Raw genomic sequence first — 18,117 nt, 5'->3', positions numbered from 1 at the left:
CCATTGAGTAGTGACACCGAATGCATTTTTTTGTGTGTGTCCTGGCCATTTGAATCTCTTTTTCGGTGAAGCATCTATTTAAATTCTTTTGCCAGTTTTTTGATGGGTTGTTTGTTATTGACTTTTCAGAGTTTTTATACATTCTTGACACAAGCGCTCTGTCAGATACGCATTTTGCAAATATTTTCTCCAATTCTGCAGCCTATCTTTTTACTCTTTACAAAACCTTTCAAAGACCAGGCATTTTTAATTTGAGGAAGTCCCAATTACCATTTTTTTTCTTTTGTTTTATGCTTCTTGTATCCTAAGAAGTATTTGCCTAAGCCAAGGTCGGGTTTTCTCCTGTGTTTTCCTCCAGAAGTTCTGTTGTTTTACGTTTTTTTGGTTTTTGGTTTTTGGTTTTTTGGGCCTTTTTTTTTTTTTTTTTTTTGCATTTGGGTCTATGATCTATTTTGAGCTGGTTTTTGTATGTAGCATAGGGTATGGATGGGCCTTACTGCCCTCCCTTTTCTTCCTGTCTTTCCATATGGTGTCTCATTGTACCCTTTGGAAATCCCACTTGTTGAAAACACTATACTTTCTCATTGAGTTTTCTCAGTACTTTGTTGAGAATCAGTTTGCCTGTTGTGCGGTCACTTTGTCTCATCAGTTTATTCTTTTCCTGGTATGCCTGCTCTTTTGATATCTGTAGTTTTATAACACATCTGAAAATCTGGTAGTGTGTCCTACTTGGTTCACAGTTTCTTTGGCTGTTTCACGTTATTTGCCTTTCTGTAGAAAGCTTAGATTCTGATTGTTAGTTTCTACAGTAAACACCTGCTGCTATTTTGTAACTGTAGATCAATTGACATCTGAACTCTTATTGATTCTTCTGATCCATGAACATGATATATCTCTCCATTTCTTTTAGATCTTCTTTGATTCTGTCATGAATGATTTGTGAGTTTTAGTATGCAAATTTAGTGACCTTAAAATAACCTTCTGCGTATGTTTTTCTCTTTTATCCACCATCATCGTCATCGCCCCCATCACTGCCACCGTGAGATCCCTTATTTGTTACGTAGCCAGCGACTATGCTAATATCCTTACATATCCTTACCTATATGACTAATTTAAGCCTCTCAAGAACTGCACATTTTCAAATCACTGTGGCCATTTTACAGATGAGGCAGCTGAGGCTCAGAGAAGTGAAATAGCCTGTTCTGCTCCATATAGTGTTCTTGATCTCGATCAAGTGATTACTCCAAAATGTCTGCCTCTCAGACATTTACTCCTAAACTAAATTTCTGTTACGTACCTGTATAACTTCTACCATTAATAGAATGGTATTGTAGAATACCAAAAGGAGAGTGAGCGATATGTAGATCCATATTTGGTAGGAAAACAGGATGGTTCTTCCATTTCCCTTTCACTGTAGACTATTTTGTTAAGGTCAGAATACATACGTACAGGGCATGCTCCCAATCAGTTAGGCGTTCTTGCATTTAAGAAAAATGCATATGGCAGAGCTTTCTGTGCAAAAGCAATACACCCCCCACTTAGTTCTACTTCAGCTCCTCGAACATTTTCCTGAGTGAATATTTCTGGATGTGGGTTGCTTAAGGCTCTTCACTTTTATCTCCCCTCTCCAAATGTGTCTCAAAATAGCTAAATCATTGCTTGTGTTCCTGTTATTATATTGAGTAACAGTTCCTGTGGTTGGAAAAGGAGCACTTCCTCCTTAGAACTCCCTTGTCAGTCTGTAATAACTCTCTTTTATAGTATCTGTAACATTGGGTCTTAATTAATTGTTGTCATGTACGTCTTCTGCACTAGACTGCGGGTAGACATAGTATTCCCTCAGCTTTTTATCTTGAAATTTTTCTTAGGTACAGAAATTTGAAAAAGCTCTGATAGTAAAAGCCAGTATACTCACCAACCAGATCTACCACTTACGGACATTTACGGACATTTTGCCCAAATGCGTTGTCTCTGCCTCCCCTCCCTTGTGGAGTTGTATGTGTGTGTAATGAAAACTGGCTTTTTACTCGACCAGAAGTTCACCACAGACATCGTGAATGTCATTCCTAATTGTGTTGTGCTTCTGCTAAGAATAATTCTGCAACACAGTCAATATGATTATGATATTCATAAAAATTAGCAGTGATCCCCCTAATAACATGTAATATGTGGCCCAAATGAAATTTCTTCATTGATTTTTTTTTTTTTTTTGGAAGGCCTAGGACAATTGTCTTGTCAAAAGTCCCATTTCTGGATCTATCTGTGCATTCCCTCATGAGTAAACATTTTTGGCACAAAACCCTACCTAGGTGATAATGTGTCCTTAGAACACCATCACACTAGGAGGCACAGAAGAATCTGTGGGGGGATACAGTACTTTCAAGCTGAGCAAATGCCTTCCTTTCCAGTGAGCTTGACCTACTGGTTTCAGTACCCATGCAGGACCGTTGCTGGAATCATCCAGTCCTTCTGGAGTTGAAAGTGGCAATTTTTGCATTTTCCTATGCCATCTACGTTATTTAGTCTTCTGTAAGAAGGGCTTTGCTTTCTCTTCTCGTCACCACCCCCCCCCCCCACCTTGTATACCAGTTTATCAATGGAGACTTATGTTTTTCTTTTTTTTTTAATTTAAGGTTTATAGTCCTTTGCTCTTACTGTTCATTTTGAAACTCGGATGTCCCCATTGTCCCACTTGTGGCCAGAGGACCCTTCTCAAGTATCCTCCTGTGTCCTTTTGACTTGGTTCCACTGGTCTGGGAGAGAGTTGTGCCCCTGGTTCCACGTGTGCTCCTCCTAGGCAGGGCTGTGTCTACTCATGTCTGACCTTCCTCCAGGAGCTCCATGCTGTGGACATGTGCCCACTCTTTAATGTTCATGGAGTGTTGTATTGGTACTACTCTGCGCCATTTTGAATCTTCTCATCGATTTGGTCTTATTCCCTCAATGTCTTCTGGTGTTTCCCCATTGGCCCCATTTCCTCAGAATCTTGGGAACCTTTGATTTTCTCCGGGCTGTGGTGATGGGGAGACAGGGTGGGCATAGAGCCCCAAAGGGGTGTGTTTCCTGTATGCTATGTTCTCCTTTACACACCTGCTAGACAGATACATTGTTCTGCAGAATTTCTTTGGCGTTCCCCCAGATTGTCAATTTCTACTTCTCCATAGCGGGAGACTTTGAAAGTAAACGTCAAGGCATTTAGCTTCAAAATCTCTCGAGGGCTTACAGAGTCGTAAGCAGACAAGCCATGAGTGCTGTGTCATTATGTATAGTGCTTGTACAGATATCTGCACACAATATATGTATTTATGTATAAATAAGTATTTCCTAAGAAATAATAGAACTGAGATTATCTCTTTTTCTAGTATATAATAATCTCATATTTCAAAATATATTTCATCTTCTTGTGACTCATGAACTTTGTTTTCTTAACACTTGGTATGTGACATAGTTTCCTCCTCACCAACACATCCAACCAGTATAAATTATATTGAGGACAGTATCCTCTATGATTCATATAGAGGAATTTCTTTTTATCCAAGAAAGTTTCAACTGTAATCTGTGACTATGATGGTGACAGTGTCCTTTATGGACAGAAGTCAATTTAAAAAAAAATCTGTAGGCATATTGATCTCCCTTCAGTGGTAAAATTTTATTAACACTGAATTATTCTTGTTTCTATTACAGTGTGTTTACAGATGCTATATATCTTGGGAGAAGATTTGGGAAGTCCTAGGCCCTCTAAGGCTTTAATATTATCTGATTGCCTGAGTTTACAAAAATAAATTTAAAATTTTCTCCTCTACTCTCTGATTTGTGTTAGCAACAAATGAATTATATTGAGAAGTTATATACAAGTATATATTCCTCATTATACCGTAAAGTATAATTGTATATGTAAAATTTTACCGTAATTTATTTTTATCCTCTGTAACAAATGTGAGTATGTGTTTAATTTAGTGCATTGAATAAGTAGCAGATAATTGTTATGGGTAGCTTAAGATCTAGATATTCCCTTTTGGTATATTTGGCCTATAAATGTCTTCCTACAATTACTGCCACTGTAAAATTGAAATTGATTTTGTTTTTAAAATTAGATTTCTTTCCTTATGGTGTCTGCAATAATATGAAATACTAGTATTCTCTGAACTCAACCAGACACTCCATTTAAATTTAAGATACAGGTTTAATTTTGTTGCTAGGAGTTGAAAAAGCTAATAGATGACATTAGTGTAGTTTCTCAACCATACTATTCTTAATTTTGTGTAGTTTCTTTTTACAAACATTTTTCACTTTATGGTCCTTTATAAAACCAAGAATTTCAATATTTGGGAAACTAAATGAATAAAGCAATGCGTACATTGGATAAAGGCTGCATGGGGGCTGAATTTGTCTTGAAGCGAGAAAAGGGACACAACACAGTCCTCAATTTTACCGTAGATTGTATTTCCGGGAACGGGTGCCAAGTTTAAATGATGGGAGCGAATACTCGTTTTCCCAAGAACCTGAGTTTTAACTGAACTATCTGATTCAGGCTTTCAATTATATCTTGTGCTTCGTCAAATATTTAATTAACAACACGTGAAATACCTTTCCAAGGTACAGCAACAACTTGTGCCTTCTGATGTATTTTGCATGGCACACTTTTCCTTTCTTCATTTTACAACGTTGTCCCATCTGCATTTTCAGTGATTGTTTCTTTATAGTTCCCCTCCAAACCTAGAAGGGTGAAGGCATTTCATATGATGTGGAAACACAAGTGAGTAGATCAAAACAAAGGAAAGAACAGTCGTACATCTATTTCAAAAAATCTAAGGAGAAAGAACAGCTTCAAAAGGATCATAGAATTTGGAAGTGTTTTTCTGAGTGTGTTATTTTGATTTTAAATCCGAGTAGTACATTATTTTGTTGCTAAGGGCGAATAGTTTACTTGTCCTGAGAATGAGCTGTCCCCTGCCGCATCCTCTCCAGGAGCAATCCCAATGCACTCTGTGACTCTTTGCTTTCCTTTTCTCTTTAATGTTTTAGAATCATTGTTTTATCCTTAGTACTGTGAAATCTCATGATGATAAGTCTTAGTCATGCTCGACAATCAGTGCGTGCCATTTGAGAGAAATTATATCATTTAATTAATATCTGTTTTTAAAAGCTTCAAAAAAAGTTATGTTTATTTATTTTAGAGCGCGAGAGAGAGACAGACAGACATTGTGCAAGCAGGGTCGGGATACAGAGAGAGAGAGACACAGAATCTGGAGGAGGCTCCAGGTTGTCAGCACAGAGCCCGACGTGGGGCTCGAACCCACAAACTGTGAGATCATGACCTGAGCTGAAGTCGGATGCTTCACCAACTGAGCCACCCAGGCACCCCTAAACATTTTTGACAGCTTTATTGAGGTGTAATTCATATATCAAAAAAATTCATCTATTTGAAGTGAACAATTTAAGTGTTTCGTATAATCACAGAGTTGTTGAACTACTACCGTAAGCATTTTTAGCATATTGTCATCATCCCCAAAAGAAACCTGTACCCATGAGGACTCGCTCCCCGTTTAACCCCCAAACTTCCAGCTCTTGCCCGTCACTGATTGATCTATTTCCTGCCTTTCTGCATTTGCCTATTCTGGACATTTGCTAACAATGGAATCACACAGTATGTATGGGGTTATCTGTGATTGGCTTGTCAGGCTCTACAAAACAGCAGGCTGGGATTTTGATAGGGATTGCATGGAATCTGTAGATCATTTGGGGGGTGCTGCCCATTAATTGCTGTTAATATCATAGCATTATTAGGTCTTCCAATCCATGAACATGGAGTATATTTCCATCAAGTATTGTGCTGGGTTTGGTGCTTTTGTAAATAGAGTTATTTTCTGAATTTGATTTTTGGGTTGTTCACTGCTAGTATATAGAAAAACAATTGAGTTTTGTATTTTGGCCCTGTATCCTGCAATCATCTGAACTCATTCTAATAGTTTTTATGTGGATGTTCTATCATTTTGTAAAAAAAATAGCTTTTTTCTCTCCATCTTCTGTGTTCTTTCTGGAATCCCTGCTTCTCAGATATTGAATCTCTTAAATGGATTCTCTGGTGTTCTTATTCTGTGTGTGTGTGTGTGTGTGTGTGTGTGTGTGTGTGTCTTTGTGTCTTTTTTGTTCCATTTTCTGGAGGATTTTGTTAGCTTTACCTCCCCATATTTCTGTGAAAATAGTTATTTCTGCGAACATAATTTGAATATTCCAGAATCCTTCCTTGGTCTTTGTTCCTTTTCGTAACATTATGTTCTCGTTTTATGGATATAATCTCCTGTGTGAAGGTAAATGTTATAGGTCTTGGAATTTTCTTACATAGCCCCATTTTCCCACCCCGCCCCGGCTTTGTTTCTGTTTGCTTTGGTTTCTCTTACTAATGACTTTCCTCATGAGACTGTACAGTCTTGATCAGACTGTTTCTCATGTGTGCACAGAGTTTGGAGGTACAAGGCTGCGTGGGCTGAACCTCTATGGGCAGACAGTGGATATGCTGTCTTGGGCTGTTCGGTTTCTCCAAAGAGGATTTTTCTGGTCTCCCGTTCTATTTTGACATGGGGCTAAGACTGAGGAAGTTGGTTTAACCCCCACTTGCTGGTATGTTGGGAGCTGGGCAGAGCAGAGAGCCGATTGCTCATCACTAGATACTCTCAGCCAGGTGGCTCCTGCCCCCTTCTCTTCTGCTTTGTCAGGTACCCCCCTTCCGCAACCCCCGCCCCCAACGCCTTGCAGAGAATAAACACATGGTCCCCTGCCTAGGAGTGAGTGGGCGTGTCTCTCGGTGGACATGCCGGAGTCGACAGGCCACATGTTGAAGACATCAGTGCTCTTGATTTCCACCTCGTATGTAGTCTTGCCTTCTGAGTCTTCCTAGGGTTCTGTGCCAGGAATCACCAGGTTCCCGTTAGATGATCACCCCCTTCCTGCGTCTGGGGCACTCAGTAACCACTCATGCTTCCCTTGTCTGCTCCCAGAATTCTCTTATCTTTACTTGTGTCTCTTCCCTCTTTCTTCTTACGGGTTTGTGAATTAAAAGGTGTTCTTTGTTATCAGTTTAATGTGAGGAAACAGGGGTGAATGCATGTGTTAGATTACTTTTAATTCATCATGCAGAAGCCCCTAGGTTTATTTTCACAAACCTCATCTCTGCAGAGACTTTGGAGGAATCTTTGGGCCAGTGAGTGGCACTTTGAGGTGCTCCTTATGTTAGCTTTTTGGACTCCTTGTTTTTCTTTATAAAATTTCCTCTTGGCAAATAGAAGCCTTACACATTCCACTCGTGGCTTTCACTTTTGAAAACAGAAAGACTTCGTGCATCCTAGGGCTTTCCCCTTAACTGTACCAACAACTCATCCATTCATGCCTCACCTCCCTTTGAAGCGGAAGACTTCGCTCTGTTACTTTCCTTTTCCCTATATTTCCGGTGCTCATAGTGTTGCTTTACGGTATTGGTTCTTTGGCTCGAATGTCCCCCAAAGTGAAAGTCGTCAGGAATTCGCTAAGTCCTTTGTCCACCCACTTTTACTATGATTCTTGCCCAGTGTCACTGAACAGTAGATCCTAAATGTCGCTGAGGGATTCCTTTTTCTTTAATCTTTAATGACGATTAGGAGGCAGGTTTGTTTTCTTTACTAGAGTTGATACTTCAACATCTCAATAACAGTTTCTCTTCAGAGGACTCGCCTCGGTGAAAACATGTTTAAAGGTTTTAGCAAAAGTCGTCTCTGGCAGTCATGGAGTGTGATCCCAGATTTAAGTGGAAGTCTCTGGTTACTCAGATCTGGAGCCTGCCCTTCGGACTCGGTGCTCCTGGGTCACTCTTCACAGCTCTCACAGCGCCTGTGGTTTGGGGCTGTCCCCAAGTCCCTTGGCACTTAAAGCACTTTGAAGAGAGTTGAAATTTCTGCCTGTGCCGTGTGTCCCAGGGAGAACAGGCGCCTGCCTGCAAAGCGTGAGCTCCAGGGTCATGTGAACCATTGTTATCTTGTTGACAAACCACCAAGAGCAACTTCATACCTCACCTTCAAGTCATGTGTCTAAGTCTGTCTTTGTTATATAGAGAAGTCACACTCTCTCAACTCCTCTGGGCCAGGCATTAAAGCCCTTAGGATTGTTCTTTTAAATGATACACTCGCCCTAAGACCTTAAACTAGGCAGAGTTGGCAAAGATACTGTGTCAAAGGTAGGTCTCATCCTCAGTTCCCGTTTTCCAACATCTGTCCTTTTTTTTTTTTTTTTTTTTAATCCCTTGCCCCTGTATCCCTCGGTGACATCTTACATTCACCTACCTGCCACAGAATGTCCCCTCCTCCACCACCAATGCTTCGTTCTGCCTGTCTTCTGTTCTCCCTGTTCCCTGTCCTACTCTCCACCTGCCTGGTGCACTGGGACCCCAAGCATATTTAACTGGAGCATTGAGGGTAGTTCTAGGAGGTCAGGGGCAAGTTTAGTCCAGGGCTTGAGCAATGCACAGCAGTAACCATGTCTGCATGGACAGGGCAGCCTGAGGATAAGATTTTTGAGGATCGGGGGGCAGGAAACACAGAACTTAGGGACAGGGAGGACCTGTCTTCTCTCAGGACCGTCTTCTAAAATATTAATATGTATTTCAGTTTATAAAGGTAATCTGGTTTTGTTCTCCAACCCCCAAGGACTACCTGGTTTGTTTGTTAGTTGCTTAGATATGTTTTCTTTCTTGTGCTGTATTCTTTACATTGCTGAAATACGTATATGTAATCATCTCCAGGTTTCTTCCTCAAGCATTTTCTCATGTTATTAAAATAGTTCTTATTTGCATAGTTAACGCTTAGTGTCTTAGTGGTCGCATAACATTTCATGATCACGCTATGGTATGGTTGCCTGACTTGGCAAATAGCGATCGATACAGGGTACCCGGTTCAGCCTGAGCTTCGAATAAACAATAAACGGATGAGTCAGCATATGGATGTCCCATGCAATATTTTCAATGCGGTATTTGCGACATGCTTATTTCCTGTTATGTGTCTGAGATTCAGATTAAACTGGGCATCCTGTATTTTATCTTGCAATCCTACACCATATCCTGTCACTTACACAGTTTCTGGTTGTTGAACATGCAGATGTTTTCAGCAATGCAGCAGACATCTTTGGGCGTAAACTTCCATAGTTTTGAATGACTTCCTTTGGTGGATTGTTAGCAGTATCATTACCAAGGCGAGGAGTGGGTTTTTTTCCCCCCAAGACTTTTCAAGCCTATTGGCAAATCGCTTTTTAAAAAGGTTATAGCAATTTATGCTCCCACCAGCAGTGCAGAAGAGTGCTCATTCCCTGCACCCTTGCTAACATTATCATCCCTTAAATACTTCTTTGCTGTTTTGGCAGGCAAATAATGATACATCATTTTCATCTGTGATTACTAATGAAGTTCACATTTTTTGTTTCTTAGGCATTCTCTGTCCTGATTTTTAAGTTTTCTGCAACTGTATCCTGACTTCTCTGCCCCTATTTTGCATTGCTTTGAGGTCTCAGGAATTGTCTTGTTTTTATTTATTTACTCATTTTTCCTCAGCCTCTAGGCCTGGAACCTGGTCCCCACGCTCAGGTTTCAGGACGCGTTCTGCACAGTCACCACCAGCCTACCTCCCAGCCTATCAGTTGTTCAAAAGTAAAAGCTTCCTATGACTTCTCAGTGCATTTCAAATAAATCAATTAAAAAGCAGAGAATAGTAATTTTCTTTCGAGCCTGCAGAATGAGTTTTCCTTTCACAGCTCTCCCCCATTTCTGCTTCTAGTTCCTGGCTGGTTTCAGATACAGCTTCCATAACGACCCACTGAATGCCTCCCCAGAAACCCACTGGTCCACCACACGGGGCTCCACTGGGTCCACAAGAACAGTAGAGCATGGTGAATGCATTGCTTCCCTTTGGAAATACGGGTACCCCATGCATGGGACTCCATTCCAAAGGCCATAGGGAACATTTCTATGGATTTCGGCAGGCATATCACCCCATTCCAATTGGGGTCCAAAGCTTCAGCTTAGAAGGGAGCTGAAATAGTGAGATTTGCTACCTCTAAGAAAGTCTGAACAGGACAACTGGTCTGGAACAGTTCCGTAGGTGAAATAAAGAATACATTTGCACCCCCTGGCCTTTCGCCCTCTAACTCATGGTGGAGCCCTGCCTCTGTCCCCTTCCCTGGGCGGATTCCCAATTGGTCCTTGTCGCCATAGAGTAAGAGGCCATTGGCTTGCCTCCATGACATTCTCATCCAAAGCAAAGTCTGCCCGACTGGCCATTTGCATATTCCCTGGACTGGCTTTGTGGAAATTGCTACCTTCTCATCATTTCTTCATTCCTGCATCATGTCAGTTGCCCCAGTCTTGGCCTTGCGTGAAGTTTTCAGCATTACATGGCAGTCTGCTGCCTACGTTGAGTGTCTCCGTATCACCTGTTTGAGTGTCTGGCCAGACTCCGGATGCGCACTGTTTCTTCTCATCCATGCTGCTCAGTGCTCGGGCGGTTGGCATTCTCAGAACTGCCCTGGGGTTCTGCTTTTCTTTCCACTTTTGGCTTGATATTTTAAGTTAAGTACATGGGTATACTGGATCTAATTATATACATAGCTGGCTTTGTGATTTCCGACGATTCTAATGTGTAGGTTCCCATTGTTTAACCGTTTTGACCTGCAGAAAATTAATTTGAGCCCCTGCCAGGTGCATCTTGGCCAATACAGGCCTCTACTTGGTCAAAAAAGCCCGGTGTCTCCTGAGGAAAAGGCCGGCCACAGATAGCTGCGTCAAGGAGGAAAGTGGGACATCGTGTGTGGCCGCCTTTGCCTTCCCTCACCCTCCTGCAACTTTCTCTGATGCCTGTAGAAGTACGGGAAAGTCAGTCTCCAACTCCTGTTGGCCATTAGCAGCGGCCTCAGGTTTCTCCAAAAGAGAATTAAAATGTACATCTGGACAAGAGGAAAGAGATTAGTTCAGCTACAAAGTGCCCACCTTGCAGCTGGAAGCACTGGCTTTACACCCGGTTTTGCCATTTACTCATTTAGAGGGGAACACTCAGCCCCCTGTCTCACTGCCTGTAAAATGGGGCAGGAAGAGAATCTGTGGTGTGGTGGACTGGGCCTCAGCACAGCCCTTGACACATGGTGGTCAACGGTACAAGGGCCATTTTCCAAAAGGGCATCTCCTAAAGAGCAAGGGAGATACAAAGGCAGCTTCTCTGGAGTCATGAGGATGCCAGATATTTACATATTTCACAAGTTCATATTCATAGACATTTTGCCATTTTCCAAATCATCCCTCCAGTGGAAAACAGGCAATCTTCAGCTCTTTCTCTGAACCCCAACATGGAATCAAATCTCAACAATTATCATCATTCACAAAGAATTTATGTTTCTATGCAAGTGGAAGATAGCATATTGTCATTCTTGTATTTGTTCAGTTTGTGCAATGCATCCTTTGAGGACTCATTTGGAAGCATACACGTATACTATAGGAACAAAATGGATTGGGAAAAATACCGGACGGTAACATTTCCCTGTAGAATATGCGCCCAGATGAATACAGAGCACATTTAGGTATTCCGGTAGAGTGCTTGGAGAGGTGGGGTGGGTAAAAGAACACGGTTCGGGAACGCATTTAAGAGGGCAAAATTGGGGTATGTCTGAAAGAATGTCTCATCCTGTAATTGGACCAGACTCGTACTGGTCGAATGGGCGAAAATGTATTCCCTCTGTTTCTTAAAATGTCATTAGTTTAGGGGGGGGATCTAGAAAAGCAAGGAAGGTTTTTATGTTTTTATGTTGAGCCATGACCCCCCAGAAGGGACACATTGTACCCAGTGGTAACGGGACCACCTGACCCTCTGCCCACCCACCAAGCCCAGCCCCCTTCAGCGCACACACCCACAGCCGCACACGTACTGGCTGCCTCTTCCTTGGCTGCTTTGCCCCGTTCTTTCCTCCATGACTTGATTCTGCGTGTTAGTTTCTGTTTTCCCTCCTCCTCTTCCTTTTCTCCCGGCTCCGTCTGCCAGGAGAAACCGTCCTCTCTGCCACTTTACATTCTGATGAGCTTGCATGCCTCTTCACATTCTTCTTGTGGAAGAGAATTGGACCATAACTCATCGTGGAATCGGTGGTGATTGCCTCCAAATTGGCCAAGGGGGACACGGGCAGATTTTGAGAAATAAAAGGCCTCTCTTTGCCACGGCCCGAGAGGACGGGCTGCACACACATTTCGCCTGGTAATAAGAGCAGCAACTTTCCACGGAGCACAGAACACAAGTGTCAGTGGTTCCAATCTCGTCTTTCATTTTTGCATATTTAATGCAAGAACATTTAAAGCTTCTTTTTCCAGCCTCGACAACCGTGTGTCAGGAAGCATTTAGCGCAGCTAGAGAGAAGGAAATAGAGCAAAGCCAAGATGGTGAGGTTGGCAGTGACCGGTCCTCACGTGCCAGGGGGCCGGGGCTCGGGCCCCCCCCCCCCGACAGCCCGCTGCTTCTCTGTGCTGGTTTTGCCCCCAGACTCTTAGTCGATACCGACTTTCCCCGTTGTTCGCGAGAATGTTGTTCTCTAATTGTACCCTTTGACTCCTTTACAGGGAAACTTCGTGGCTTGTATGACAGCTATCTTACGACAGATGGAAAATTATCATTACGCCCATTTGATCAAGACTTTTGGAAAAATGAGGACTGATGTTGTTGTGAGTGTTACTTTGACCCTTTTCATATAACCACGTGGGGGGTGGGCAGCATTTTAGGCAAAACACTGGTGTGGAGATTTCCATTTTAAATGTGATTTTGCACGGGGATTTGGCTCCAGTTGACTTGAGAAGCCACCTGGCAAGGTCCTACTGAAGTCACATCTCTAAGAAGATGAGGGTCCCCACCCGCAGGCTTGTTTCTTACGCTGAACTGGGGAGGGACTCATCATCTCAGCCCAGAACGAGGTTTCTTCTCTGATGGGTTCCCTCTCCCGTGTTCAGGGATCACTAAAGATGTGGAGATGTCCCAAGGAGAGTCTGCCGGTAACTCCTGTTCACCTGTTGACTGGTAGCAGAAGCCAGAAAGTCTTTTCAGCTTTAAATTATACTCTGGTATTAATTAGCTCCAGTCATGGGAGCTCATCAGCATTTCTCCTAATAATTCTCTAGTCATCCTCAATACAACTACGACACAGCTCAATTAGGAGAAGCATAACAGAGGGGAAGTTACCACTTAGGAACCACCTCCCTAATGGCCTGAGATCCCACGGCCATATGGCAGATGTCTTCCGCAAAGCTGCAGCCGCCCTTGTTGGCGGAGTTCTCGATTAGCTGTTGACCTCAGCTCTGGAATCTAGTAACGTAGAGTTCATTTCTGAGACCCCTGGATTCCTATAGGGTACGGCAGATGCTATTACTGTCTCCACGACTACGTTGCTTACGCTGCACCCCGTTAAACCTCCCTTACTGAGGGAAGGGCAGAAGAATGCACTTGATGATTTTTTTCAAAGGATTATTTCTAAGAAGAACATGTTCTTATTAATTGTTGCCACTGTGAGTGTGTGTGTGTGTGTGTGTGTGTGTGTGTGTGTGTCCGTGTCCATCCACATGGATGCACTTCTGTGTATGTGTGTGTGCGTGTGTGTATTTAAATTTCTAAGGAGACAACAATGAATCTGCATCTTAAAATCATAGCGGATTGCCTTGAATAAAAAGCAAAGGACCAAGAGTGTATGTGTGAATGTGTATGTATGTGTCTCTGGGTGTTCAGTTCTTTTCAAAATCATCGGCATGGAGTTTATTTTTTTTTTTTTTTTTTTTTTTTTTAATATGAAATTTATTGCCAAATTGGTTTCCATACAACACCCAGTGCTCATCCTAACAGGTGCCCTCCTCAATACCCATCACCCACCCTCCCTTCCCTCCCACCCTCCATCAACCCTCAGTTTCTTCTCAGGTTTTAAGAGTCTCTTATGGCTTGGTTCCCTCCCTCTCTAACCTTTTTTTTCCTTCCCCTCCCCCATGGTCTTCTGTTAACTTTCTCAGGATCCACATAAGAGTGAAAACATATCGGCATGGAGTTTAAAGTAGGGGTGTGCTCATGGGGGGATCTGTGTTACATTTATATCCTGCCAGTCTTGAGTAGTTACGGCACAGTGAATTCACATTGGATATATGTGATGTTCCATGCCCCCGGTGAATCTTCACTGGATCCCTCGGCCCCGTTTGGGTCACCGAAAGGATAGTTGTAGGTGAAACTACGTGCACATTTTCCTAACTAGCCTTCCAGACTGAAGAATACGGTTTTTCGAGTGAGAAATACACCCATCCTGAGTAATTAGGATCTAATTAATAATTTGCCCTTTATCAGAAGAGTCCTGTGATCAAAATCCCCACATGCAAATCGCTAAACATATTTCATCTCAACTATTAAGAGGTGCTGTTGGTAGAGAACCTTTAGTGCATTGTGAAAAGTGATGTTACAAAATGGTTTTTAGAAATGACTATAATTTGCTGAATTCCGAGCGTGTGCCCTCTCTGCTTGCACAGAGCAGACGATCAGATACTTACTCCATGTTGTGGTCCTGATTTCCCCAGGGATTTTTTTTTTTTCCCCCTTAGACACAGCAGTTCAGAAAATCAATTATTTGCAGACGATTTGATTTCCGTTATAAAGTGGCATTTGTGGTTTGGATATCAGGAATTCAAACTGCAAGGATCGTAGACCTATTTTATTGTTGCTAATCTGTTGGAACCTTTGTAAAATGTGTTCCTGTCCATTAAGTATACCTAGAAAGTATTTGACTGTTTTTCTACTCTGACAACCACTCACAAAAGTAAGAGATCATTTTGTGTTAAATAACTGAAAGTTAGTTAGTGCTGCAGGAGGAAAATAGTCTAGACCATTTTCTCAAGACTATTTCCTTGTAACAAGTGCTGCTTCAGGTTTTCAAGTGTAGCCCTCTTTTGGTTGGATGAGTGATTCCCATACGAAATCGCAGTTCCTATCAAGACCAAAGTCACGTGCCTCAGAGCTGTTAATTTTATAGTCTCTCAAATGGTCCCTTAGACCCCGAGACAGTGAGAGAATGGAGCACAGCGTGAGGCAGATAGACTGATCCAGAAAAGAGAAGGAACCGACACGTTCAGTTCCAAACTCTCTCGCGACACGGCGATCTCTGTAGCATGGCGAGCCTCGCAGGACCGCAGTGGGGATGCCGGGCTGCAGAATGGGCTGCTGGCTGTTCCGTGTCCAGTGTCAGAATCAGGAACACCATGAGAGAACTTGCAGTGTCCACGGTAAGATCAGAAGTGATGCACAGTGCCCCGGACCTTGCAGGGAAGAGAGCGGTCTTGGTGCTTATCCCAAATTTCCCAGTAGGTGGCCTTTACGAAGCGTCTGTTGAGGGACCGAATGGTCAGTGTCCCATATCCAAGGACAGTAGGGGCAGAAGTGACGCTTCCTGGTTAAATGTCGAGTGAACGCGGCACCCGAGTACTGTAGCCCTCTTGCCTCTACCTTGGACTCGTGGCTGGCCGTGTGTCCCCGAGCAGCCCAGCCTGTCCCCGTGGCCTCTCCACTTCTGGGTTCTTTTTTTTTTGTTTTTAATGTTCATTTATTTTTGAGAGAGAGAGAGAGAGTGGGGGAGGGGCGGAGAGAGAGGGAGACACAGAATCCAAAGCAGGCTCCAGGCTCCGAGCTGTCAGCTCAGAGCCCGACGCGGGGCTCAAACCCATGAACTGTGAAATGATGACCTGAGTCGAAGTCGGATGCTTAACCGACTGAGCCGCCCAGGTGGCCCTCCACTTCTAGGTTCTAACCTAAAGAAGCCAAGTTAGCAGACCTGTGAGTGAGCAGGGCCCTCTATCTGGAATGCCCTACCCCCTTCCTGCAGCTTCAGTCCCCCCCTTTGGAGGACCCTGACCCGACACCTGCCCTGGTCTCGCCAGGCGGACGCACGCCCTGTGCTCCTTCCTCCTTTCCTTGTCTGTCCCACTCGGCCATCAGCCTGTACCGAGGTGGTGCTGATGTCTCACGCCCGGTAGCAGTGAGTGAGGATGCTTGTGGGGGTTGGGAAAGCAAGGACGGTAGCAGGTGACTATCCACGCCCGGGAAACATCCCGATTTTGGGTGAGCCTTGAGCGCCGTGTGAAGCAGCCACCACGGGGTAACCTGCAGCCTGTGTGGGTGGCGTCCTGAGTGGGAGGAGGAGTCTTGCGCCGAACACGTTTCTCTACTTCTGGTGACCATTTCCTTGTAGACGAAGCTGTAGTGTAGGTCCTCCTCCCCGGACGGTGAATCTGGGAGGTGCAGAGCCCTTTCAGAGTGAATCCAGTCAGTAGCTATTTATTGGACACCAGCTTTGTGTTAGCACAGTGGAGGAAGTCGTGGGCAAAGCAGACTTTCCTGTCCTCCTGGGCCTACATTCTGGTGGAGAACATCGCAGCTCATCGGGGAGTCCTTCCAACCAGTTCCAACTATCCATGCTGCAAGGGCATGGTCCTTGTAAAATAGCCGGACTGGACTGGGTTGGGTGGTCAGGAAGCCTCCCTCACAAAGGAGAGGACTGTGGAGTATTGAAGAAGGGAGAGCCATGCAGTTTGTGGGGGGGTGGGGGGGGAGCATGTACAGGAGCCTGTGGTGGGGGGAGGCCGTCGGTGGGGGGGCAGCAGTACCAGGGATGAGATGAGCCTGGACAGAGGCTGGGATGTCAAACCGCATGGACCCCACCGGCCAAGCGGAGACACTCTGTGCTCTTTGCTTGTTTGTTGTCGACTTTCTACACCGTTTGTTTGCTATTTTCCCCTGAATTGTTTTAAAATTATTTTTTCAGACACTTATTTATTTACTTATTTATGTTTTAATTTTTGAGTAAACTTTTTGGCGTAATTGTAAAGTCACCCGCGGCAGTAAAGCACTGCGCCCGCTTTCCCCGGGGGGGGGCGACATCTTGAGGGACTCTAGCGCGGAGTCAAGACCCAGTGCCGGCGTTGACGGGGTCCTTGGCTCTCATGCGTCTTCCCCCACTTTCGCTTGTACTCTTTCCCCTATTTATCGTGAGAAGCTTCAAACATACGGAGAAGCTGAAAGAAGAGCGCAGCGAAAACTACTGCCCTGTCCCCCAGAGGCATCGGTGGTGAGCACCACACCATGTCTGCCTCCACCGCGTCTCTCTGTTTCACCAGCTGGGCAGCCACATCCCGTAAGTGTGTGAGAAGCATGTGTCTCCCCTGGTGGTTCAGCAGGCCTCTCTCGGGAATGGAGATCTTCTCCAGTGGCCTCATTGCCTTTCCTGAACATAGCAACCATGCCCTCATTGTTGCCATTGGTATTCCCATTCTCTCAATTCTGTCCAGTCTTTCTTGTCTTTCGCTAGGGGCTTCCGCAAATCAGGATCCAGCCCACATTCACTCATTGCATGTGGTTGTACCTCCTTCGTCTCTCTTTCTGCTAGAACAAGTGCCTCACCTTGGTTTTTTTTTTTTCTTTCTCCGTGCTGCTTTGGGATGCCTTTCAGTGTGTGTCTCCATCCCTCCATATGTCCTGCAGACTGGAAGGTTGGCCTAAAATTCAAGTTCATCCTTTTGGCAAGGGTGCTTCAGAGCTGGTGTTAAGTGCTCTTTGTTGCTGTGCCCACTGGGAGGCTGGGATTGCCAAGCTGACCATTACTGACGAGAAGTTTGATTGCTTGGTTGACAGCGGTAACAGCCCGATCTCCCCGTTGTGAAGCTATGTACCCCGTTACAATTAGCACGTAGTCCTTGGGTGATACTTTGGCACGCACAAAATGTCGGCAGATATCCAATCCCTTGACAGTTCCTCATCTGATGAGTTTAGTATCTGTTGAGGGTCCTTCTCTGAAACAGTTATTTCTTTGGCAAAGCAGAATTTCTTACTTCTGGGAGTCACAACATTTTGGCTTTAATCTCAGAACATTGGGAACCCCCTGGGGATGTGGCTGAATGGGAGGTTGGGAAGTGTTGGTGCCTTGACCAGATTTACAACTTGAAAAGGCCATTCTGGGTCAAGCGTGGGGATCGAGAGGCACAATAGGGGACATAGGTAGACGGGCTAGGATTCTCCTTGGCAGTCCAGGTGAGAGAGGATGACCGTTTATTCA

The 18,117-nt window shown here is 44.1% G+C and overlaps 1 protein-coding gene across 3 annotated transcripts in view; it reads left to right on the top strand.

Moving 5' to 3' along the window:
- Window positions 1-18,117, top strand: part of DOCK1 (dedicator of cytokinesis 1) — a 525,518-nt gene that overhangs the window by 317,303 nt on the left and 190,098 nt on the right. For all 3 annotated transcript variants that reach the window (XM_078434961.2, XM_078434960.2, XM_078434962.2), the window contains exon 28: window positions 12,614-12,715. In XM_078434961.2, coding sequence (XP_078291087.2) covers window positions 12,614-12,715 — 102 coding nt within the window. The remainder of the gene's footprint in view (window positions 1-12,613; window positions 12,716-18,117) is intronic.

Source organism: Panthera onca, chromosome D2 (genome assembly GCF_046562875.1).
Source record: "Panthera onca isolate mPanOnc1 chromosome D2, mPanOnc1 haplotype 2, whole genome shotgun sequence".
NCBI classification, from domain to species: Eukaryota; Metazoa; Chordata; class Mammalia; order Carnivora; family Felidae; genus Panthera; species Panthera onca.
This window is presented reverse-complemented; position numbering and strand designations above follow the sequence as displayed.